We start from the raw sequence: 26,555 nt of genomic DNA on the forward strand, positions 1-26,555 counted from the left end.
CTGTGGGGCGCAGACTCGGTAAAAGCCTCTCTTTGGTTCCCTCCTCCTCCCCCTCCTTCCACAGCCTGCATGACGCTGCCGCCCAGGCTGAGAGCTGCCGCTGAAACAAGTTTGGGGAGGTCCTTTGCGGGCGGGCAGTTCTAGCCGCCTGCAAAGGACTTCCCTACGTTTACTTTGAAAGAAATCTGCGCGGCAGTTAGAAACCTCTGCGCGGGGGTTTCTTGCCATGTGCGCGCACCTTAGAGGGAACAGTGCCGACTTCTCCTTTCTTCCTTGCTGTTTGCAAAACCGACAACGGAGTCCACGGCCTTCTTACTCCCCCACTCCTTCCCCCACTTCGGAAATCCCTCGTTGTCCTGGCGCCGCTCATTCTGTATACTCAATTTCCATATCATCTCTGCCCGAAGCTAAATCGCTTGAAAAGTCCACCTCGTCCCCCTCTCCGCCCGCCAACGCGCGTCCTCTATCGGGCATGCGCAGTGTCTTTCTAAGCCGGCGTCGTTAAATATCGCGAGATCGAATGCGCTCGGCGCGGGTTTTAAGCCTAAAATTCAAACAGGTTCTCCGGGGTTGTTGCATGTCTTAGTCAAAGGCGAAACAGGTAAGTGCAAACCTCGCAGGAGCGGCAGAAACTACAAAAGAAGAGAAGCTTTTCTTTTTGTCTTTGCTACTAGCACTCAGTACGACTGTATTAACCGTCTTTTAAAAGGCAAAACAAAACAAAACGGGGTTTGCCAGTACTTTCCTGGCTGCATGTCTTCTGGAGAAAGTGCCACAGTTGGTTTACACCCTAACAATAGTTTCCTCCTAAAAGCGAAGTTAGTTACTCTCAACTTGAGTCCCTACCTGCTTCCTCTTTCCTCCGCCTCTTCCTGTTTTTCACTCAGTGGAGCTGAAAGGCATATCTTCGCCTCCATGTGTTGGACTCCATCTGCCTTTTAGGGAATAGTAAAAAGCAAATTCAGCCTGATCTGGAGGGCTGGATGAAGAAAGAAGGAGGGAGAAAAAGTAGGGAGAGCCTTCTTTATGCTCTGGGGCAGCCTTTCCTAAATAAGATTCAGTTATTCAACCCTGCATGTAAATTATTTCATGATCCTCTTTAATGGTTTAGGGTCAGAAAAGGGTTTTACTATATTGCCTTTTTATGCTGGTATACAGTTGGAGTTAATCCCACCAATGAAACAAATGTCCACATTCTGATTAATGTTTAGTTGTAGTTTTTATATTGGATATCCATGACTCCATTCCCTATTCGATAGTTAAATTCTACTTCATATGCAAAATTCATAGCCAGCCAATTGATAAATTGAGTTACTTTTATGATTTATTCCTTTTTTATGTATGTAACCTTTTTTTAACTATTGTTTTATTTTAGTATACCTTTATATTGTACTTGTCCTATAAAGATATTTGTATTAGAAGAGCACTGGAATTTTAACAATTCCATAATTATATATTTGTTGATATATAGAACAATATGCATACAGACAAACTGAAGATCATTTGGTTTTGGACTATAACTGGAAACAATTTATTTCCTCTTGGTTTGCATAATAAAGTTTCCCACAATCCTAACTGATAATCTTTTTCACTTTTTATTCCTATCCAGGGAAATTTACATGGGTGCTGCTCAAGTTTCTTTTGAATTGGATATGCAGATTTAGATTTTAATTCTTTTGAACTAAAGCATATACTCTTGAGTTTTTGCCTCTGTATTTTTTAATATTTTAAAATTTCTTAACATTGAAACTGTCAGTTGTAGACTTTCAGACATCTATTCTAGTTTTTGGAGGACAATCTATCAAAGTGCTGACCAGGAGTGGATAGAAAATTAAGGAGCACTGACTTACTTTATTTATATATTTATATTGTCCTGAGTGCTCAAGTACCAGATGGTTGAAAGGAAAAATTGTTCTTCAATCTTTTGCTAAAACAATTAGAGAAAGAGAATGGAGCCAAGGAGATTCTTTCATTGCAAAGAGTGATTAGCTTTAACCGTTTCCCCAGACTTGAACCTAGAAAGGGGTAAAAGGACATAACCAAATTGTGCTGGATTTGGTGCCTTCGTTCTTCCATCTTACAGAATATCTCTGCTTGTTTCCTTTCTCCAAAGTTCAAATAAATGTTAAGATTGCCAAAACAATACTCCCGTGTTTGGTATTGAAGAGGCATGCAGAAAATAGCTTTAGCCATCCAAGGTTTTTAAGCCTTTCTGCAGCATAGCAGCTTTAAATGGGCCTTTCCCCTTCCGGTAAACGGTTAAGTGAGCAGGATATACACTATATTGCCAGAAATATTCACTCACCTGCCTTTACTCGCATATGAACTTACTGTAAGTGACATCCCATTCCTAATCCATAGCGTTCAATATGACGTTGGCCCACCCTTTGCAGCTATTACAGCTTCAACTCTTCTGGGAAGGCTGTCCACAAGGTTTAAGAGTGTGTTTATGGGAATTTTTGTCCATTCTTCCAGAAGTGCATTTGTGAGGTCACCCACTGATGTTGGACGAGTTTACGTGGCCTACCTCTTTGTGGCTGAGTTGCTGTCATTCCCAAACACTTCCACGTTCTTATAATACAGCTGACAGTTGACTGTGGAATATTTAGGAGCGAGGAACTTTCATGACTGGATTTGTTGCACAGGTGGCATCCTATCACAGTTCCAAGCTGGAATTCACTGAGTTCCTGAAAGACCCATTTTTTTCACAACTGTTTGTAAAAACAGTTTGCATGCCTAGGTACTTGATTTTATACACCTGTGGCCATGGAAGTGATTGGAACACCTGATTCTGATTATTTGTATGGGTGAGCAAATACTTTTGGCAATATAGTGTATATAGAAAGATATTGTAAAATCTGACTTTTTCACCTGAATACTGATTTAAGCTATTCATGTACTATATGACATCTCCCTGTTGGCACGTGAAAATTCAATCTAGAATTGTACAATTGGCTATTAGGTTGTATATTTTTATTAGTTAGTCTGGACTATGACTTATAAAAAATATGACTTGACAGCCAGTGTGATATGGAGAAACATGACAATTAGAACTGTAGGTTGTTATTGGTTTCTGCTCTGTGTTTGTTGTTTTGGGTACTATCTAATAAAATGAAATTCACTGGTGAAAAGAGTAAGGTCCTACATTTAGGCAAGAAAAACGAAATGGACAAGTACAGTATAGGTCAGAGGTAGTCAGCCTTTTTATACCTATTGCCCACTTTTGCATCTCTGTTAGTAGTAAAATTTTCTAACCGCCCACCGGTTCCACAGTAATGGTGATTTATTAAGTAGGGAAGTAACTTTACTTTATAAAATTTATAAAGCAGAGTTACAGCAAACCCCTACCGCCCACCATGAAAGCTGGAACGTCCACTAGTGGGCGGTAGTGACCAGGTTGACTACCACTGGTATAGGTGGTACCTTGCTCAATAGTAGTAACTGTGAGAGGGATCTTGGCGTCCTAGTGGACAACCATTTAAATATGAGCCAGCAGTGTGCAGCAGCTGCCAAAAAAACCAACACAGTTGTAGGCTACATAAACAGAGGGATAGAATCAAGATCACATGAAATGTTAATACCACTTTATAATGCCTTGGCAAGGCCACACTTGGAATACTGCATTCAGTTTTGGTCGCCACGATGTAGAAAAGATGTGGAGACTCTGGAAATAGTGCAGAGAAGAGCAACAAAGATGATTAGGGGACTGGAGACTAAAACATATGAAGAACGGTTGCAGGAACTGGGTATGTCTAGTTTAATGAAAAGAAGGAGTAGGGGAGACATGATAGCAGTGTTCCAATATCTCAGGGGTTGCCACAAAGAAGAACTATTCTCCAAGGCAACTGAGTATAGAACAAGAAGCAATGGGTGGAAACTAATCAAAGAGTGAAGCAACTTAGAACTGAGGAGAAATTTCCTGACAGAACAATTAAACAGTGCAACAGCTTGCCTCCAGAAGTTGTGAATGCCCAATACTGGAAGTCTTTAAGAAGATGTTGGATAGCCATTTGTCTGAGACAGTATAGGGTTTCCTGCTTAGGCAGGGGGTTGGACTAGAAGACTTCCAAGGTCCCTTCCAACTCTACTATTGTATTGAATATTTGTCATAATAATTTCTATAATATAAATCACGCAACTTTAAGAACCCTTACAGGATGGTCATGATACTAAGGACATATAATAAATGTGACTAGAGGAAATCATAATTTTTTACTGAAATATTTGCATTGTTTCAGGTTTGAAGGCACATTGGAAGGAGATTAGGGACTCATCTTCAAAATGGATGAAGAGAAGATGTTGCAGTCTAGGGCCAGAACAAGTTTAAATAGATTAAATTTCATAAAATGAATTTATGAAATTGTGTAAGAAATTATTAAATACAGGTGTAACTGAAATATATTCTCCCCCATTCTCATAAAAAAAAAGATTTTTTAATTTGACGCTAATAATAGGAATAGCATATTTCCTTCGCCTAACTATAAAATGAAATGATTTCCAAACTATATTTATAAATCAATTTTAAACACCTATAATTCACTAAACTCAATTAACATGAATATTATTTTCCTAGTCCTCCATCCTTACCGAAATGAAAAGAAAAGTAGTTTAAGTGGGGAAAGATTTTCCCTACGTTTCTACTATCTCAAAAGTCCCTGTGAGAGGGCTGCAGTCTTCAATTACTAAACAATCCACAATCCCAACAACCCTCCCGTGCTTTTCCAATTCATTCTAAAATGCATTTTCAATTCATGTCAAAGGAGGGATCACAGGGACTTCCCAGCAATTTTTGTCTTTCATATCCCTGCTGCTTCTATCCAAAGGCAAGGATATGAAAAAATGTGCAAGCCATTGATTTCTGCCCTCAGCCGGGTCCAAAGTACAATGGCTATGTTAGTGGGCAAGACTGGCTGACTGACTGTAATAAATATGAAGTCCAATAAACGTTAAGGAAGCTACTGCTGCTGCTTGCCTGCACAAAGTTTTGTTGCCCTTTCTACCGACTGTTCCAGGGACCCTGTATTGTTTCTCTTTTTTTCATTGTCTTTATTTGTATTTTAAACTAAGAAAAAAATATTTTTTTTAATAGCAAGAAACAAGATGATGAGATGGCTTGTAAAGTAGCAAAAGACCAAAATGGAGAGTGCTATAGTTCTAGGGTGGCTAAGTGGCTAAGACGCTGAGCTTGTCGATCAGAAAGATTGGCAGTTAGGCAGTTCAAATCCCTAGCGCCGTGTAACGGAGTGAGCTCCCATTACTTGTCCCAGCTTCTGCCAACCTAGCAGTTTGAAATCATGTAAACATGCAAATAGAAAAATATAAACCATTTTTGGTGGGAAGGTAACAGTGTTCCATGCTCCTTCAGCATTTAGTCATGCCGGCCACATGACCATGGGATTGTCTTTGGACCGCATTGGCTCTTTGGCTATGAAACAGAGATAAGCACGCGCATGCACACACACACACACGAGAACAGCTAGCACCTATGTGTAAAGCTTTACCTTTATAGTTCCAGGGGAGAAAAAAAGATAACCATTTTTCAGTCCTACTGAATTGTTATTGTCCTTTCATATGTCTACCTTAGTGAGATCTTCATTCGCTTTTGGTAAATATTGTAGAAACAGCAAGAAGCAGTGGCAGTAAAGGACATCAAGAAGCTGCTTCGCTCTTATTTCAAAGTAATAAAGGTCCACAAACTGGGTTTGCCCAACTGAATAAACCCCATCTGTTACTATTTACCACTGGCATGGTGGTAGATAACTTAAGAAATGGTGGGTTTCCCAGCTAAGTAAACACATTTAGGGATGTATTTTAGTCCTGTGGCTAATGGATCTTGGGTTTTTATCAAAAAAAAAAAAAAAAAAATACAGGTGAAACTTGAAAAATTAGACTATCGTGTAAAAGTACATTTATTTCAGTAATGCAACTTAAAAGGTGAAACTAATATATGAGATAAGACTCATTACATGCAAAGCAAGATAGTTCAAGCTGTGATTTGTGATGCAACGTTTGCATCTCATTTGGAAACCAAGGACCCAGAGTATAGAGGAAGAATGGAGAGGCGAATCAAGCACAGTAATCCCACGGTCATTGAACCAATTTTTGGTGCTTTTGGCAAAAGTTGCTCTCATCAGAAAAGAGGACTTTGGATGCAACCATGTAGAATGAAAAAATTAAAAAGCATAGAGATGAAGTGTTTTGCGAGGTGAAACAAGACTTGAAATCTCCAAAACCAGAATTTTCTGGGTTTAGTCATCCGAGCTTGATCACTCAGCATAGGTACCAATACAAATGTAACCAAAAAAATAAATAACTTGTACCCAAGAAATGATCAGCTTTTTAATTCTAGGCCTTAAAATGATTCAGTTAGGAGATGAAGATAAAGTGTTCCCCTGGTTGTCATTGTTGATCCAAGATCTGGAGCAACATAAAGCCTCATTGCGATATGTTTTGGTACCATGTACTAAATTTGAAAAAGGTCAGTAGGGAAGTCCTATTCAGGTTTGCTTAGAAGTAAATTAAATCTCACTGGATTAAATGGTTCTTATTGTCTGATAAATGGATCTAGGATTATAGCATTAGGGTTCTTCAGCCTAGCTCTAAAATAGTCCTTAGTAAATTTCCTATGGAAATTTGATAGTTGTGATTTTCTAGTTGTGTTATGATTTTTTTATAGCCGATTTAGTGCAAAAAGTCTTGCTAGTGAACTAATGTAACAGGTTTGTTAAAACTCAGCAAAAATGACTGGAAGTTTCAGTATAATATTGCTGTCTTGATAAGTATTGGAAGAAATGAGACTGGACTCTTCGGCCTTAGTTACAGAGAAACACTGTTCTTTGGCAATCTTGTAGGGTTTGGCAACCATGGAAATAGTAAAGGAACAGATTGAAAAGGATTTGCATTTCAATTATCTCCCCTTGTGGTTGAAGAAAAGCTATTCTAAGAGCCTGCAGTGAGGGTGACGAAATCAAAGAACAATCTTCAAGATAAAAGTAAACAGATTTCCCAGTTAAAAAGGCATCATTTGGTTTAAATTTATACTTTCATAAGATGGAATGTACTTGAAGGTCAGTTTCTAGTTTTTTCTTCACAAAATGTTATTGGACTGAAAAGATTTTGTTCTTTTAGTTTTTGGCGTTCATTTGAACATAGTTTTAATGCTTACTTACGGCCCAGTGTTACTTTGCATGTAGCTTTCAAATATTTTCTATTTTAAGCAGTCTGCAGCAGCTAGTTCTGTTATGTCAAGTTGTAAAATGTTGTAAAAGTTTTTATTAGATATTGGAGTATTATTTAGTTTACTATGAGTATTATTTGATTTCTAGTTTAAAATGTTGACACATTGCTGAAGACTCTAAATATACTGCTTAATGTTGTTATTATGCAGACTGAAGCTTCATAGCTTAATCAGGAGAAGGAGGAAGATAAACATTCTTGCCACAAAAGCCATTAAGTACTACTAATCTTCATTGGGTTTCATTACAATAATGAACTATTGAATAATGTTGAAAATTTAAAAAAATCCAGTGTCTTGAAGTTTATAAAACCATCAATCACATTTATGATACAACTATTCATTTACAGTTTTAATGGGTAAAAATGATGGAAGATATATTCATTATTGTTAATATGGCAGGATAACTGTGATGTTTTTGTTTTAACAGCTCATGCCTCTGATGATTGATGAGTAGGTATACTCTTTTGAAATTAAGGTCTGTTGGTCAGAGTCTGATTCAAGCTGAGTCTGTTAGTTTTTAAATAAAATTTGGTTAGGAAAACAATAAGGCTCTAGAGGATACTTGTATATTAAATATTTTAAAAGAAGAACATGAAGAATTTTCAGGAATGCTTAAACTTAGGTTTAAGTGTGGACATGTGGATGTGAGGACATGTGTTCTACTTTTGCTGTTTCTGGAAAACCAATACACATTTCAAGATAAAAGTGATTTGTTTTCTATTAACATATTCTGGGTTTGTATTAGTTTTGCAGTTTACTTGACATTTTCTTGGAAAAGTTACTATTATAAACTTTATAAATAAGCTTTTCAAAGCTACTAGGAAGGTGTGCCTCAAATTGGTTTCAACCAGCACTACTGTTTGGGCAATTTAATTATATGGTAATCTAACCTCTATTCAAATTGTTTTTGTGTAGTTTTGTTTCCCCTTCTATTTTTCGACTATCTTTTTAAAAAAACGTTTGATTATCTATTGGTGGTTTAGCAACTAGAGTAATCATTCTCCTTGTCTTTCATTTTGTTAAAAGGTCAAGTGTCTTTTAATATGAATTGGTGAAATGGGATTCAAATATAATCCTAAATCATAAATGTTTGGCTTTGCGTGCAATGTGAGCCAATCTGATTTTATCTAATAAACTATGGTTGAGCAAACCATGGCATTTGATATCAGCTAAGAGTACTAAGGCCACTATGTTCTTCCCACTAAGTTAATATATATGTGTCCCCAAATATAAGAGATCCTTTGTCTTTATATATAAGATATATAATATAAGAGAGCCAAGGTGGCGCAGTGGTTAAATGCAGCACTGCAGGCTACTGCTAGATCAGCAGGTCAGCAGTTCAAATCTCACCGGCTCAGGGTTGACTCAGCCTTCCATCCTTCCGAGGTGGGTAAAATGAGGACCCAGATTGTTGGGGACAATATGCTGACTCTCTGTAAACCGCTTAGAGAGGCCTGAAAGGCCTATGAAGCGGTATATAAGTCTACTGCTATTTCATGCTGACTGTGGAAAAACAGAAATATCCATTAATATGATACATTAATTGATTGGTTATTTGTTTGGCATAAAACTGTACATATCCTGTATTTTAAAAACCCAGTCATATCATAGCCTACCTGTGATTAAATATGGCATTGAGGGTAATGAGTTCTTTGAGGATGAGCCGTGGGAATTATTACTTGGTGAATATTAGTTTGTTTATGAAAATGTAGTTGGTCTGCGTATGAGGAGGAAAAATTTTAGATGATTGCTAATTTTTTTTGATGGCACAATAATGAGCCACAATGCCTTGAACCAATGAGTAGTGTCCACAAAGCAATGTTCTATCAGTTGAGAATGTGGCGTGATTTTTGGTCTAGGAACCTTGTAAGCCAGGGCTGTCAAACTCGTGGCCTGCGGCCCAGCTACATCACGCTCTGGCCATGCCCACACCAGTTTAGCAAAGGGGTAAAAAAAGTCTTAATACGTTGTATGATGCTGCCATAACGACACAAGTTTGACATCCCTGTTCTAAGCATAGCATTTCTCCATGCGTCTATAAAAAGTGACAGACCAGCTGAATGAATTGGTAGAAATAGCCTGATGGGTAGCTTTGAAGCTGAAAATCATCTGGCTGTCATAGCGCAGCCCAAAGTTGGACGCATTTTTGCTTAACCTTTCAGGGAAGATTGTAAAGAGGGTTGTTAGACTGAAGGTTCAAAGGTCCTGGAGGAATCAGATTATCTAGACCCCTTTCAGTATAGCTTCAAACTGCGATTCAGTACTGAGGCAGCACTGGTCACATTTTTAATAACCTGAAACAATTTTGAGATGGGGAAGTGCATCTCTTCTGATTCTCAGTCTCCCAGTGGTCTTTGGTATCATCAGCCTTGGTATTATTTTGGACCAGCTCAAGGCCCAAAGTGAGTGGAAGATACGGTGTTATGGTGGTTCTCCTTTCTCCAGGGCTAGTTCCAGTCGATGTTTGGGGGGGGGGGTCTGCTTTGTAGGTCATCCACAGGATTAAGTACCATGAGTATATAATTCATGAAGGAGGGGGGGGTCTTCTAAATCCCATCAATAATTAGATATATGGATTTTACCCATAGTAGATTGATTTTTAAAAGAGTTGTATGTCATATATAATTTCAGTGTTAAAAGAAAATGGAGGCAGACAGAGACATCATTTCACATCTTCGGTATCAACTGAAAGAAGCTGAAGAAGAAAATAGAAAAGCAGCACAGTATGGCTTAAAGATGTTGGAAAATGAAAACTTGCTGCAGAATCAGCTGGATGAACTTCAAAATGAAATGGTTACCAAAACAGAGGTGAAATTTTAAGCATTGTATAAGAATGTTTTGATAGATTCTACTCGCTGACACAGAAGCATTACTGTTATTGCTGTGAAATAACATTAACATGTTAATATTAAAAAATGCAATTCTCTGTATAGTTTTCTACACCATTTTTAAAGGTTTTGCAATGGAGAGCTGTAAAGTTACAACGCCACTAAAAATGTGGTAATCAGTCCTCGCACTTAAAACTAGCACAGTATCTCCACAGTCACATGATAAAAATTTGGTTGCTTGGCATCTAGCATGTATTTACAATGGTTTCAAAGTCCTGGGGTCATGTGATCATTTACAACCTTCCCAGCTCCCTTCAAGCCAGCAAAGTCAGTGGGGAAAGCTGAATTCATTTAAAGACCACATGATTTACTTTACATAAATTTCCTTAACAACCATGGCAGAAACAGTTGTAAGAATAGGTGCAATTTCTTTCAAAGTTGCTTTCCTTAACAATGGAAATTCTGGTTTTGATTGTAGTCATAAGTTGAGGACTACCTTTATATAGAAAGCATCTTACTAACAGTGGGTTTTGTCTTCTTCCAATGATGGTGTGCAAATAATTACATTTACAACTAGAAGGAGGTTCTTGACTTACAATGGATATTTTGCTCCCAGTTGTGGCTGTACGTTTTTGCGGTCATAAGTTGAGTCATCACATGATTGGACATAAATCTGTGACCCTTTTTGCAATTGTGATTAAGCAAATGACATGATTGTTAAGCAATTCCAATTTCCCGCAATGGCGGGAAACCAGCAAAAAATGTCACGTCATAACAGGATGCTATAACCAGTCATAATTGTGAGCAAACTGCCAAATGCATACATTACAATTATGTACCAGTAACTGAAGGGATGGTACAATGCTTTGCAATGGTTGTAAGTGTAAAACAGTTTATAAGTGACTTTTTCCAAGGCTGTGGTAAATGAATGGTTATAAGGCAACAACTACCTTTACCATCATGAAAGAAAACATTGCTATCCTATATATAGTCTGTATCTATGGTCAGCATCTCTAAATATAAATTGTGAATGATTTCCCAACTATTAGTATAACCAACCTATTAATATGATTATTATATTAATAATTGAATATTCATTGCATTTTCCCATGAACAAGGAGGTAAAATTTAAACTTTCCCTCTGGGCTGATCCAGTACCTCATGCATCTAAATCTTCTCCTTTGATGCAGTTAAGAAATGGGCACCAAAGATATATGCAGTCTTTTAGTCTTTGCCAGGGTGAACACTTTTGCTCACCACCGTTCTTCTATAGCAGATGTCTGTCTTTGTTATAAGTCCGTGATACTTCTTTTTCAGAATTTTGAACAAGCAAAATATAGTCACCAGAGAGAAGTAGAATTGAAGAACCGAATGTTGGAGAGTTTAAATCTTGAATATGAGGCTCTTAAGCAGCAGCAAAATGTACAGCTGGATGCATTGCGCAGGGAATTGGAAGCATTACATGGGCAAGAAATAAAGGAGCTTAAAAATAAGGTGCATTATGCAAAGAATAAGATGAATCTGTTGTTTATAGTAATTGCTCCCTTGTAATAATGCTAAACTGTCTTTAAAATGTTTTGGACTTAATACATCTATTGAGAAATCAATTCTGAATTGGAGTACGTTTCTGCAATGTTAAACTATGTATAGAATAGAATAGAATATTTATTGTCACTGAATGTACACTAATCATCATACATTAAAATGAAATTATATTGCATATAGCTCTCAAAGGGTCCCCACCTCTAATATAAACATAAACATGACAAGATCGATAAATAAATAACTAAATAAATATTTTGCATGTACCACCATATATTATAAGACATGGAGAAACAACACAGTCTAATTCGAATGTATACATGTACATGGTGAGAGAAACAAATCTTGCAAGCTTAGCAGACTGTATTAATTTACTATACATACTGCTATGTATTAATTTTAATTATATGCAGCTCGATAGGATAGCAAGAAAACTTTTTGGGGTAACAGCGCGTGCGTGAGTGAGAAAGAGTGAGTGACTTCATAAGTGTGTAGATAACTTATGTCTTCCATTTTTAATACTCTGCTTTAGAGCAGAAAGGAATGGGATGGAAAAGATGCTACTACAAACTACATAGTGTGTTTAAAAACCTAAAGGAGATGGGCAATCTAGAAATATGAAATGTAATAAATAAATATATTTTAAACACAAAAACCGACAATTCAACTGCATGTTTCTTCTTTCGGCCTTCTTCCTTAGGAAATGTAGTAGGAAATTCTGGCAAATACTGTGTTTTTTTTAAAAAAAAATATTGCTTTATTTCATAAATACAGACCAGCAAAGTTAGTAAAAAAATGTTGACCTAGTTAATGTATATTTTTTTTAAGTTTTAGAATGGAGTGAAAATGAAATATTCAGTAGAGCAATAGTTAGTGAGAATATGCTGGTAAATTTGAAGAAGAATATGTATAAAAGAAAGTTAAATGTAAAAATTATTTCCCCCTTTGGAAAACCATTGTTTTACAGGTTGAAAAATTAAAATCGGAGTTAGACGAAGCATTACTTAGTGAGAAACAACTGAAGCATAAAGTAGATCATTTGAAAGATGTCATTGCTTCAAAATCAGAAGAACTATATATAATGTCAGAACGTGTACAAGAAACTATGTCTTCAGAAATTCTCAGTCTTCAACTTGAGCTGCTATCTCTTGAGAAAGGAAAGGTATGCCTTGGGTTAATTCTGGATCTTTTTAAGTGTCCTGTATATAGATAATTTGCAGATAGCAATTCTTCCTGTTGTCTTCTGATCTATAGCTAATCACATTTAAATATCATGGAAAGTAATTGAAATTAAATGTTGTAAATCGGGCTGTGGTCTCTATAATAAATGTAACTTCCCAGTTAAATCATTCACATATTTATTAATTTGGTGACAGAGAGATTTTGAGGACCAGTTACATGAGCTGCAATACAATAAAGAACAGCTGGAACTTGGAAATAGCAATTTGACGAATCGACTGGCTCGGCTTGAAGAAGAGAAGGAAGAGAAAGAAAAAGATCTTGTTTCATTTTGCAATTCATTAGAGGTACTGAATTACTTGGTATTTATAATGACAAAAGAATCTTGTGCTATTTAGTGAAGAATTTAATAAAGAGTTGCTAAATTAAATGGAATATTTTTTCAAATTATGTTAGAAGTTTGAAAAAAAAAATAAAAATGATAAAAAAAACTTAATATTTTTTTTAAAAAAACATAATATTCTCCCCTCAAGAAAGCTTACTTGTTTAAATATAATTGATTTACTGAAATTCCTTGGGCTGTGGTCTATAACATAAATATTTTTAGCAGTGAGAAGCTTTGCTGGATTTGTATCTTTTACAGATTTCAACTGAAAGGACATATGCTTACCTATTATTTATTTTGTTAGGAATATATTTGTTTGAATCGATAGCTAGGATAAATCAAGCAAATCCTCTACTTGATTTTTGTCCTTCTAGTTTGTTTTAAGCATCAAAAGCAATTGTCTACATCTACTATTCTGAACAATAACTGGACTGCTTTAAATTATCAATTTTTTTCCTAAGACTAGTCAGTAATAAAACTTGTGTTTTCTGTGATACAATGTTAGGGATGGATGGATGGATGGATGGATGAAGAGACAGACAGCCGGACAGACATTGTGATCTCCTGAACTTAAAATATATTATCTATTTAGTTTTTGTTAGCCTCTGCTAACATCATTAGAATATATTCATATTCTTTCAGGTTTTTTTTTAAAAAAAATATGTTTGCTAGTGTAGGATAAAGCAAAATGACAACATGGAGGATTCTCTATGGAGATTCTTAGTCATCCAGGTCATGGTTGTCGCAACTTCAGCTGAAAGTTGCATCTTCAGCTTCAGCTGAAAAAGCTTCTTGGATGAGAGGCGAAACATCTTCAAAGAAAAACCAGAAAGTCCAGTTGCCTTTTGAAAGAAAACACCTTTGGGATAACCTGGAAGATTTGCATTTCTTTTACAACATTTCTGCACCTACCCTGGTCTTGTCTTGGGAAATAAAATGATAGGCAACTACATTCCAGCACTGTCTCCTGGCTCTGAAAAAAGGATAAAATAAGTTGAAGCATAAGACAGTAGCCTGGGAAAGTATCAGAGAGCAATCTTAGCAGATTGCTAAACAGATTGCTTCTAGACATTTATCTTTGGAGCTGTGGTGTCACAATGGGTGCAATGCAGGATTACAGGCTAGTTCTGCCCACCGCAGACCAATTCTGACCAGCTCAAGGTTGACTCAGCCTTCTGAAATTGGTAAAATGAGGATCCAGATTGCTAGGGCTGACTCTAAACTGCTTAGTGAGGACTGTAAAGCACTATAAAGTGGTATATAAGTCTAAATGCTAGTGCTATTATTATTTATAATACCTTTATTATTTTTACAAATAAATCCAGGTGGTGAATATATCCAACACTTTCCTCCTCCTATTTTTCCCCACAGCAACAACCTTGTGAGATAGGTTGGGCTGAGAGTGACTGCCCAATAATCACCCAACTTGCTTTCATAGTCTCCTGCTTTCTAGCCCGATGCCTTAAACACTAGATCAAACTGACCGTGGTTGATGTTTTGTGACATGTAATGCCATTATCATGTGTTTTCAAAATTTGGAATATTTACAGGATTGGAGAGTTCTGTAAATAAGATACATTTAGTTTGGGTAAATTTAAATTGAGTTTAGTTTGGGTAAATTAACAATGTTTTATGCAAATTCAGGAAGCCCGTAAGATGAATCGAGATCTTCAAGTTCAGCTTGACCATGCACTACAGCAGGCCCAGGATTTTCCCAGTCAAGGCAATTCTCTATTTGCTGAGGTACTGATTTTCATAATCATAATATATTACTTGCAACAAAGCCATTGTTAGTTTCAAAGCCTTCTTATATTGAGTCACTTCTCAGTATTACTTGCAACAAAGCCATTGTTAGTTTCAAAGCCTTCTTATATTGAGTCACTTCTCAGTATCAATTCTCTTGAATTATATTTTTCATTCAAAGCAGATGCCAAATATTCTGAAAAAGCATTTTAACCAAAGTCTTAATACATTTGTAGTAAGTTATTACATGTTTGGAAACAATATAGCACTGCTGAATCCTTTAGAACAGGGTTTCCCAACTTTGGCAACTTTAAAAAGTATGGACTGCAAATCTCAGAATTCCCAAGCCACTATGCTGGTTGGAGGATTCTGGGAGTCCATACATCTTAAAATTGCCAAGGTTGAGAAACACTTCTCTAGACTCTGTAACAAAAATTTCTCATGCCAATTATTCATTAGTAAGTTTGACTATCCTGTTTCCCTGAAAATAAGACCTCTCAAGATAATAAGGCCTATCTGGTTTTTGAGCACATGCACTAAAATAAGCCCTCCCTGAAAATATTCCAACACAGCAGCAGCTATGAGGTGACCCCCCCCCCCCCCGGGGCCTTGCATTTGACACCCCTGCTTTAGGACAAATTTTATTCAAAACAATTTAGCTGAATAAATGCATGTAGCATTCAAATATATAGGAACTTAATTTTTAAGATACTAATCCATACAGTAATAACAGTAATGATCAAGTAATCTCACAGATTCTTTCAAACTTATGGAAATAATTATGTTGGCAATGATTTTAAAATAAGTTGGTAATTATATAGAAGCTACCTGGCTTTGATTTGGTGAATAATATGGCAAAGTTATTAACTTTCATTATTTATCTTTCTAAGCAGATGGATAATTTCTCTTGTACTGTATAGCTTTCTGAGGGACTATATAATTTGCTATAAATATTGAATGCATTAGAATGTGAACCAACTTTAAGTGGATTTTTTTTTCAATAGGTAGAGGATCGTAGAGTAGAAATGGAACATAATCTAATTAGCATGAAAGTAAAATATCAGTCATTGCAAAAACAGCATAATTTCACCAGAGAACAGTTGCAAAGAGTCAAGGTATGTTAATTTAAAATTTATTCTAGAATTTTATTCTTTCTAATAGGTAAGCATTTCTGTTTTGTACATATATAAAATTGTTACAGAATTAAGATGAGATACAGCTATGGAATTAAGAAAGCTGTGTTTAGGTAACAAACTATTTCATCTGTGTAATATTAATATCACTTACTATGTAAATGCTACTTTTCTAGAAACAAGTTGCCTTCTAGCGCAAATTATTTTTGAATTCTTAAAACAAACAAAAAAAGGTGAATGGTGCCTTCTTTAATCATGAACCAGCAAAATGTATCATTACCTTCCTGGCACAAATATCCACATCTTGCTTGGGGAATTCTGGGAGTTGAAGACTACATATCTTAAAGTTGCCAAGATTGAGAAATGCTTATCCATTCTATTTCTGTTGTAGAAAACAAAGTATTAGTATGAAATATTAGGAAGATTTTAGCTTTGGTTGGTGTGCTATTCTTAGTCAAAACATTTTCCAGAGTACCCATGCTTGGTATTTTCAGTTGATATTTTCAATACAAACGAATACTTACAAGAACTGGTGTTAAATCTCATAGAACTGACTTGGCTAACTACAGGTAATCCTCAACTTATGACCACAATTGAGCCCAAAGTTATGTTGTTAAATGAGAATTTTGTTAAGTGAGGTTTGCCCCATTTTATGACATTTCTTGCCACGTTGAGTGAATCACTGCAGACGTTAAGTTAGTCACATGATTGTTAAGTGAATCTGTCTTCCCCATTCACTTTGCAAAAGGGTTGCAAAATGCAATCACATTACTCTGGGACACTGCAACCATCGTAAAATCAGTTGCTGAGTCTGAATTTTGGTCATTTGACCATGGGGATGCTGCAAATGGTCATAAGTCTGAAAGTTTTTCTGTGCTGTCGTATCTTTAAATGGTCACCAAATGAAAAGTTGTAAGTCAAGGATTACCTTTACTTTTTGAACAGATACTATATGAACCAGTGTCCAAGCATCTGAATTTTGATCATATGATGATGGGGATACTGCAAATATTGTAACTGTGAAAAACAGTCATAAGTCGCTTTTATCAGTGCAGTTATAACTTTGAACAGTCACTAAATGAACTGTTGCAAGACAAGGACTACCTGCATATTTCATATACATGTAATTAAAAAATGACCAAAATTTGGTTTGATTTGTAGCTGCAGATGGCTACACTTCTAAGAATGAAAGGTTCACAGGGAGAACATGACCAGCTGGACCGTTTACACAACATGCTTCAACAAAAAAATGGTGAAATAGAAGAACTTCTCATGAAAGTGAAACAATTAGAAAAACCAATGGTATGTACATGACTAAATTATCAAATCCTTTATTGGCAGTTAGTGAAGGAATGATTTAGAACTAATCTGGAAAACATTACATAGTATAAGCCCATGCAGCAAAAAGAATCATGAAATAAGAGTGAGTGGCTTAACCATAAATATCTGAGATGTACAACTGAAGAAAATAGATCTCCCATAAAAGAATTTATGCAGAAAATAACATGGGGCCCATCTCTCTCTGACACACAGGGAATAGTGGAGAGTACACCAAAAGTGAGGGATTCCCAGGCATATAGGTGATGGCAGCAAGAACTATTAAATCAAGGCAAGAGGCACAAGCAAGGTGTTTAAATACAAAAGGTTTCAGGAAAGGAGTGTGTGAGAGAGCTCCCCAATGCATCATGGATATTCAGTGGCAAAATGCCGTAATTAAATTATAATCATGCAATTTCTGTTTCTCAGTTTATAATGTGGTTTTAAGAATGAAATAGGAGCAATTTGCTTTAGAGAGCCCCAAAATTGGAATAAAAATGAAATGTGGCCATGCTTCTTCCAACAATTGTCAATCCTGAAGTGAATGTGGCTGAGGCCATCTTTGAAGCTTTAGGGTTGCCACAAGGAAGAAGGAACAGGGAAAAATAACTAACTGGGGGCTTGTAGTCAAACCAAGAACATTCCAACACGTGGCTGGGGGAGAGGAGGAGTGGAGTAACCAAGCAACTGGCCAGCACCTCTATTGGACAATATAACTGATGACTTGGGGGAAGGGTAACTTTTTAAATTTTATAATTAAAAAGTAATTAGATGAAAACCACAGGAACTTTCAGAGTTGGTTTTCACCAGTTGTGTCAATATGATGTATCCAATAAAATGTTCTTTGAGGAATCTACTTGCCTCGGAGTTCTGCTTTCTATGGGTGCATTACTTGGAACACTGACAGATACAGAAGAATGACTTTGGGTTGTTTTTATCGTTATCCCAAGCATTGTTCATCATGATTGTAGATGATACTGAAAGACTTGAAGAACTCCATTACTGAGGAATAGTACACACAATAGTTTGCTCTGTCAATCTCAGTTCCAGGAAGTACAATAAAGAAGAGAAGTGGTGTTACAACTTTGCATTTATATAAAGACAAGCTTTAATATTCACTGAGCAAGCCATTTTGGAATAAGAACCCAAAATGTGTTTTCATGGTTGTGTTTTCTAGGCTGATTTCAAGAAGCATAAAAGCAATAAAATACCACAAATATCTATTTGGTGTGTAAGCTGTTAATTTCATTAATCATTTGATAATTTTCCTCTTGAGGATAGGTGAATTTATATATTCCCTTATACATATTTTTACCTCAGGCTATAGCATAATTTCATACATTGAATGGGATGATTTTCTTCAAAGATATTTTTATTTGTTGCCATACCTTTTTGCTGTGAACTGATAACTGAAATTACCAAAAGCCAATAGTGTATTAGTTTTAATTTTTTAAATAATTGTTTACCCAGAAGGTATCTGAGAACTCAAGAGAGCTGAAACAGTGTAATGCCTCAGAAGATGCTGAATTTGAACATGACTATTATGTTGATTTGCTTCAAATGAAACTTGAAAATTCAGAGTGAGTCTTGTGAATTCTAATTGTGGAAATTGACAGCCTGAGTGAGCCATGGCATATTCGTTTAAATTAGAGTATTAGTTCCTTCTTATCTAAATGCTAAATTGTTAGATTTTCTTGATTGTTTTTAACTTTTTAATTTTTTAACTTTCTTGATTAAAATACCAAGTTAACTATTAACTATTTTAGTAAAATATGCCTTGGTTATACATTACATAATGTTAACATTTTTAATTGAAATCAAGTAATACTACAGAGCATATTGTATGAAATCAGCCACCATTGCTTATAAGTAGTGATTTATGGTATATCATGTGTGAATTTAGCAAGAACATAATACATAATACCTGTATTCAGCCTTAGTATCTTAGTATAAATCATCCCAGGGTCACACAGTAAGACATAGTTTGTTGAATAAGATATAATGGCTGGGCACAATTTGTTGTTGTTTATTGTTTATTAGTTTTGTATGCCGCCCACTCCCGAAGGACTCCGGGCGGCTCACAATAAAATAGGGAAAGGGGAATAAATAAGACAATATCGGATTCCAACAAAAGAGCTGAGTTAATGTGTAGGTAGCCTTCAACTTACATTATGACAAATACTTCCCCTCCAAAAAAGTACTTATGACATGGATTCCAAATGGTCCCAGTGATCATGTGATCACATTTTGGGTATTCAACCCACTTGCATTTATGATTTTCAGTATCCCAAAGTCACGTGACCATATTTTTTTATTTTTGTTGCTGGAAACCGGCATTTACTTCTGGTTTCTGGAAGAAGCTCCCATTAGGGACATTGAGTTTGCTTGACACCTGTGCCACTGGCTTAATGACCATGGTGATTTGCGTAATGATTGCAGCAAAACAAATGTAGAATTAAGTTAGTTACTTTATGTTTAACAACCAGCACTTTTTAGTATTGTAATTTCAGGCTAAATTACAGTCATAAGTCATAGATTAACTGTAATATCCTAAACTAAACAAATCATATCTTACTTACCATGTTGTATATGAACCCAATATCCATGTCCAAATGTTTTACTTGGATTAGAAGACTACATATAGCATAAAATGTAATTTCTTTATCCTGCCACTGATTCAACTTCCAGAGGATAAAAAAAATAAATAAGGAAAAAAACACCTGTATGCAACAAGAAAGCCAGCACTTTGAATATTAGTAGATATTTTAGAAATAAATAAACAATGCTCTTTAGAATATTAACATGAGTTCAGAATTCTGGATGTTTCTTCCCTGTTTATCTGCCATACACAGTAGAGCTAAGCCGAGAGAAAGGCACTCACTGATTTTCCCTATCTGAAGGTGGGCCCAAGCTGATCTTTCCTGGTCTTAGTCCAATACCTTAATCATACACCACTTTCAATGTTTTAATATTACTTTATGAGAGATTCAATGATATTTTTCAATGATAATTGAAGTTGTTCTCTTTCTTCAATTTTTTTTTCCTTCTGTATTCTCTCCTGAAAGCGACAGATTTTCGCTGGCTAGAAAAGTCATTATTGTTCTGTACTGAGAACGTCATAAATCTTTTTGAATGGTTTTGGCTGCTAATTTTGCTTCATATATTACACGTTTTTAATCCTAATATCTTTATATGGGGATTAAGTGAAAAAGATGGAAGGAATTGAGACCTGCGATGTGGAGGTTGACTTTATGCAATTGTATGTTTTCTAATACTTACTTTTTGTTTCCTTATTGTTAGTAAGGAGAAAGAACATTTGAAGAATGAATTATCTTTACAGCGGATGAAGGCTTTATTTGAAAGTCAGAGAGTCTTAGAGATGGAGCGTAAGCTTTTTGTAACTGAAAAGCAACTTAAAGCTTGTCAGAGTGAGAACATAAATTTGAGTGTGCTACTAGATGAACTGAAAATCAAATATGAACCAGAAGGTAATTATCCCTTTTCCCTAGTAAATCACCACTTTCATCCGTATACTGCCTTTTAGTGTGGGAACTGGCTGAGGTTCTTAAAGGCTTTTAGAGTTATACATTCACTGCATAGTCTCAACTGGGAGTTGCTTAGTATTGTTTGTGCATAGCTGAGAATTCAGAAGCCTGGGAGAGACCTTGGAACAATATAAGTTATTCATTGAGGCAAATAGACATAGAACAGGCTGCACAAACTCTTCTGATTTCTTTCAGTGGAGAAGTGTATCTTGAAAATGTATTACTTCTTCATCTTGATTAGGGAGACTAGGAGATTCTCAGTTTAGTTCCAGTTTGTGAAGTGTTGTTGAGAGTTGTGTGCTGCCTTTTCATTCTTTTATTTTTTCCCCTCTTTTCTTACTTTCTCTAACAATTGGAACCCATGTGGAAGCCCTGTGTTGCAAACCCAGACTTTAGGAGATCTTTTTGAAACAGGAGGAATATTACTGTGATTCAGACCACTAGCACTTTTAGAAAGTGAAGCCCCCTGCCAGGGTAGATCTCCTTTTTCTCAATAGCAATCACCTTCATTTGTATAGGGAATGTCATCTGAGTTATGCACTAGTTCAAGCTGCAGTTGGACATACTTTAAGTTCCTTGGAGTAATAGACAATACAGATCCAGGCATGAATGTTTTTACCATTATTGAGAACATTTTATTGCACCTGGATGTGGATACCATACTTGTTGCCAAACTTGTTTCATTCACTACCCCTTGTCCTTCCTGCCATCTAAAGAAGAATACACACTTGATCCATGTAGCTTGTTCTTCTAATTGTTTTTATCCATGGACCTTTGATGGACCCCAACAAAGGGCCCATTATGTAGGAGGAATAGTCAACAGGTTGTTAGCATGAGTAACTCAGATTGTAATCTTCATTTGAGGTTTTATCCTATGTTAGGAAAGAAGAAGAAATGCCAATAGCTGATAAAGCAAACCAATTTATATATGAGCCAGAGTATTGCAAAAACAGATTTCCCTAGGCAATTGAAAAGAGTTTATAAGATTTTTTCAATGCTCACACACTAAGGAAGACGTTTTTCCTTGATAACATATCATTAAAAATTATAAAGTCTGTAATGCAGAGTACTCTGACAAAGACTCTGCATACCTCAGACCAGTAATTTTCCCTTGATAAATTGAGAGGTTAACTGTTCCAGGTCCCCCTTTGGAAACTGAGTTCAGAGCTATTTATTTATTTTATTAGATTTAAAGGCAGATTGACTAGAATGACTGGACAGCTCAGGCTTTTAAAAAAATTAAGAACTAAAAGTTACAAGCACTGAGGGATGCAGAATAGGCAAGAAATTCTCACTGGAAAATTTTCAGCCTTTTTGGCCAAATTCTGCGGGATTTGATGAGATTACTAAATCACAATTTTTCCATGGAGACCTTATGCAGCAGTAAGAGGCCGGCACAGAGTTCTATCATTCAGAAAGATTGTTCCTCTTCGGAGTGGCCTGTTCAGATTTAATCCTAGAGTTGCTTCTGCCTTCTTCCCAGGCCTCAGAGTAGTAGCAAAGTAGTAACTATCAGGTCCTGTAGCTGACTGCAATGATGAAGCTAATTAATCACTAAGGAGAAGGCCTCGTTTCCTTTTACTTTTGTTCTTTTTAACCTGGTTGAATGTTGGAGTCATGTAAACAGGTCTCAAAGTCGATTGGTATGTCTGTCCATACAACTCTTGGAAAATAGAATGGATTGGCATTAAACCAGGGATTGGGGAAAAAGTTGGCAAAAAAAAAATCAAGCTCAAAAATGGTGTGGACCCAGTTGGGGCTGTAGAGAAAAAAAATCCTAAAATGCATTCATTGTGGGACAGACAAATTGGCAGCATCTGAAATTATTGGCAGCTCCATTCTATGCCCATCTCCCTCCTCTTTCCCAGATGGAAATTTGTATTGAGGATTGTAATGGATTCCAAAAGCCGTGCTCTGCATGCTTCCCTACTATGTTATTTTTGCTAACCCAATGAAATATTAGAAAGAAATCAGATGTGCAGTTTTGAGTTTCTGCTCATCCATCAGGGGGATAATGCTCTGAAAACTTAATAGACGAGGCCAAATATTTGTTTTGTATATAAGGCAGAAAAAAAGAGATCAAGCTATAATTTCTATTAACCAGTAAACACATGAAAAATGTTAAGTTGTGAGATGCTAGTAAAAAGATAGCTGGTGGTATGTTGTAAGAAATGAATCTATGTTGAAAGAAGTGAAAATGATGAAGACTATGGTTCAGCCCACATTGTTATATGAAAGTGAGAATTGGGTGTTGAGAAGGAAAAAGGTTACATTCAGCAGGAGCTGTTGTTGGAAGATATGCTTTTAAATATAATCAGAGTGTTAAACGAATAAAATGTATAAGTGTCATGAGTCCACCCCACTCTGGACTCGAGTTCAGCAGATAAAGGTGATTTTGAGTTGGCAGAGGAAAGTACTGGAGCCGAGTGTTGGTCAGGATCAGGCCACCGAAAGTGTTAGCCCGATGGAGCAGCCTCAGCTGGTTCGATGGCTGAGGGAGGCAAGCCACAACTGCAGCAAGTTGACCAGGGGGCTCCAGGCAAGGACCTAGAGCAGCTGCTACCCATTAGCAATGAGAGAAGGTGGAGTCCTCACCTCCTCCTGATCCCAAACAACGTATAGAAGACAGGGACAATGCCCATCTGTTAGACTATTCGCAAGGAGACGACTTTGTCTCTCAAAGGACTGTACTGGCATTGCCTACTTAATCCCACTGTGAGGATTTGAGCGATGCTAGAGCAACATGCCCAGTTTGGTGTCTTGGGTGATCGTGCCGGGTATCCTGACATGTTCAGCTTGTGGACTGCTTTCCTGAACTTTGTGTATGCGCATTGGACTTGGTTACTCAGTGACTTGCCATGCTGAGTTCAGAATCAGGACCTGTATAACAGAGGTGCTTTCAGAGGATCAGTTTAGGGCAGTGATGGCGAATATATGGCACACGTGCCCCAGGTGGCACGCGGAGCCATTTGTCAGGGCATGCGAGGCGCCCTGACCAGCTGTGTTCACCCTTTTTTAAAGCCATTCTTTGCCCTCCCCAGGCTACAGAGACTTTATAGGAGCCTGGGGAGGGAAAAAATAGCTCCCCCCCCCGGAGGCCCTCCGGAGAAGCTCATGAAGCCTCCGGAGCGCAAAAAATCGACCCTACAGCAAACCGGAAGTTTGGGAACGGACTTCCAGTTCACTCGGAGGGTCATTTTGACTGAAGGTCCCTGAAGCCTTTGGAGCGCTCAAAACGACCCTCCGAGCAAACCGGAAGTACTTCCGCTTTGCTTGGAGGGTTGTTTTGACTGCTCCAGAGGCTTCAGGGAAGCCTCCTGAAGGTCCCTGAAGCCTCCAGAGGGCTTCCAGGGGGGGCGGGGAGGCTGTTTTCGCCCTCCCCAGGTTCCTATAAAGCCTCTGGAGCCTGGGGAGGGCCAAAAAAGCATGCAAACAATGGGGAGCGCCTGTAGTGTGTGCATGCGCACTGGGAGGGTCGCACATTGCATTATGGGTGTGGAACGTCCACACATGACCCCCCCTGCGCTCCCCTCACTTATGGCACGTGAGCCAAAAAAGGTTCGCCATTGCTGGTTTAGAGAGTTTGAAGAGAGACACTGATTAGAAAAACCTTCGCTTCTACCTAAAGTACAACTTGAAGAGAGGAAAGCACAATGAAAGAGGTGAAATGGAGACTTTTAAACATTGAGATAACTAACTATAGGCCAGGTGAGGAAATTCAATCCAAAAGTAAATAGGATTGAATCACAAAATAAATGTATGAGGTTGAGGTGACTGAGAAAGTGAAGGTTGGATGCAGTTAATAGGTAAGTTAAAGAATGAGAAGCCACATTTCATTGTATGGGTGTGAAAATAAGGACAGTTCGCAAGACAAAAAAGACATGGTGCAGTGTAGTGAATGGAGTTCATGGAAATTATTTAACTAGATTTCTTGTTTTTAAACTTCTACCTTTAAATTCCTTTCCTTACTACTACTGCCTTTTTTTCTGCACTTTGCATAATATTACTTATCCTAAAAGAGAATAACACAATTGGTGAACAAACAAATGAATGAGCTCTTATAAATATAACCATCTTAGAGAATGCTTTAGTGAGATTAATGACTCATTGTGAGAACTACTCTAATAAGAATTCTTGTGCGCAATTATCTCTCCCTCAGTTGTTAAGTTTGTGAAAAGGCATGTCACCAAGGAATAAATATGTATACAAACAAACACCCCTATATAAATTATGTTCTAAAGAATTACTCTGATTTAATTTTGTATTCTCTTTCATAGAATTAATGGGCCAACTGATCAGCCTCAAGAAGGATGAAAAGGATGGGTCTTCAGACAGCTTCAATATCAGTAATTCTTTGTGTGATTCTTCTCATTTGCCATTTCAAAACAAGGAACTGGCTAAAGAAACTAAGGCTGATCTCAAAACTACCCTTCAAATTAAGTCCATGAATAATGTTCCTTTTCCACCAATAGAGCAAAGAGAAAAGAAGACCGTGAAATTTGAGGAGAAAAACTTTGACAGGACAGCTATAAATAAGAAAATTGGGAATGATGCAGAATTGCTTCAGAACACCAGGTCAGTGTCTACTAATATGTATGTGCAAGACAATCATCACAGACCTGCATCTCTGTTTTTTCGCTGCATGCATTACGCTATACATTTCTTCATCTACTTTCTCAGTATTGCATGCAGTGTGCTACCCCAGCTCCAGTTTCCTAGTCTGAAACTCGCAACATTCTTTAAAAAGTCAAAATAATAGCAAATGGAAAGGACTTGATTCTTATGGACTTCAGTATTTCTTATTGTTGTTTTTTTTTTAAATCACCTTAATGTACTGCTCATGCTAGATTTCATTTGCATTAGCAATGGTGCCTCCTGACATTTCAAAGCTAATTTGTATTCTAGTTCAGGATGCAAATCTTACCCACAGTTATTTCATATTGACTTGATAGTATTAACCTTAGGGATTTTTTTTCTTTATGAATGAATGATGCATTAAGGCTGTAAACATGTATGTAATATGTGAAAGTAGAGATGCTGTTAAAGCAGTGGGTGTAACATAGCTATTGGAACGACTGGATGTATCACCTGGTAATGAGAGCTTTTGTTTGAATTGACAGACTTCTTTAGGGCTTTTAAGATTTCTTTAGGGCTTTAAAATGCTTTCAGAAGAGGTACTCTGGAAAACATTTGGCCAGTAACAAGCACTTCCTTTTCGAACTATTACATTGTGCCTCTTCCCAGATTCACATGATTATTTGTAGCTGTCCTATGAATATGAAATCATGTCAATTTGGGAAGAGGCTAGGCCGCTTTGAAGGCTTATAAAAAGATATTTCACTTATGTTTCCTTGCATTTTAAAGTACTTACTAAGATTTGTATTACTCATAGCAACTATGAGCAATTAAGTATATGTCAGATGCTTTGCTGCCAGATTAGCATTATACCTACATAATCATGCAATCGATTATTGGGCAATGAGCTTTCATGGATTATGCCTCTGCTGTGATATATTTTAAAATACTTTGGAGGATTCTGCAATGTGAATGCAAGAGCTTCAAGGCAGTTACCCATTGGTTACCAGTTACCATTGCATTTTGTCGTAATTCCTTGGCTCATTCCCTATAGTGTTAAGATTGTAATAC

General features: G+C 36.9%; 1 protein-coding gene across 1 annotated transcript in view; it reads left to right on the forward strand.

Annotated features, from left to right (window-relative positions):
* The first annotated feature begins 206 nt into the window (after positions 1–206).
* The window catches only part of SPDL1 (spindle apparatus coiled-coil protein 1), a 37,162-nt gene continuing 10,813 nt past the window's right edge, over positions 207–26,555 (forward strand). Inside the window, exons 1-11 of the mRNA XM_032208818.1 lie at positions 207–601; positions 9,869–10,045; positions 11,383–11,559; positions 12,575–12,769; positions 12,984–13,133; positions 14,816–14,914; positions 15,919–16,029; positions 17,209–17,349; positions 18,835–18,944; positions 20,665–20,852; positions 25,187–25,484. Coding sequence (XP_032064709.1) covers positions 9,881–10,045; positions 11,383–11,559; positions 12,575–12,769; positions 12,984–13,133; positions 14,816–14,914; positions 15,919–16,029; positions 17,209–17,349; positions 18,835–18,944; positions 20,665–20,852; positions 25,187–25,484 — 1,634 coding nt within the window. The 5' untranslated portion in view covers positions 207–601; positions 9,869–9,880. The remainder of the gene's footprint in view (positions 602–9,868; positions 10,046–11,382; positions 11,560–12,574; positions 12,770–12,983; positions 13,134–14,815; positions 14,915–15,918; positions 16,030–17,208; positions 17,350–18,834; positions 18,945–20,664; positions 20,853–25,186; positions 25,485–26,555) is intronic.

Source organism: Thamnophis elegans, chromosome 2 (assembly GCF_009769535.1).
Source record: "Thamnophis elegans isolate rThaEle1 chromosome 2, rThaEle1.pri, whole genome shotgun sequence".
In the NCBI taxonomy this organism is placed as follows: domain Eukaryota; kingdom Metazoa; phylum Chordata; class Lepidosauria; order Squamata; family Colubridae; genus Thamnophis; species Thamnophis elegans.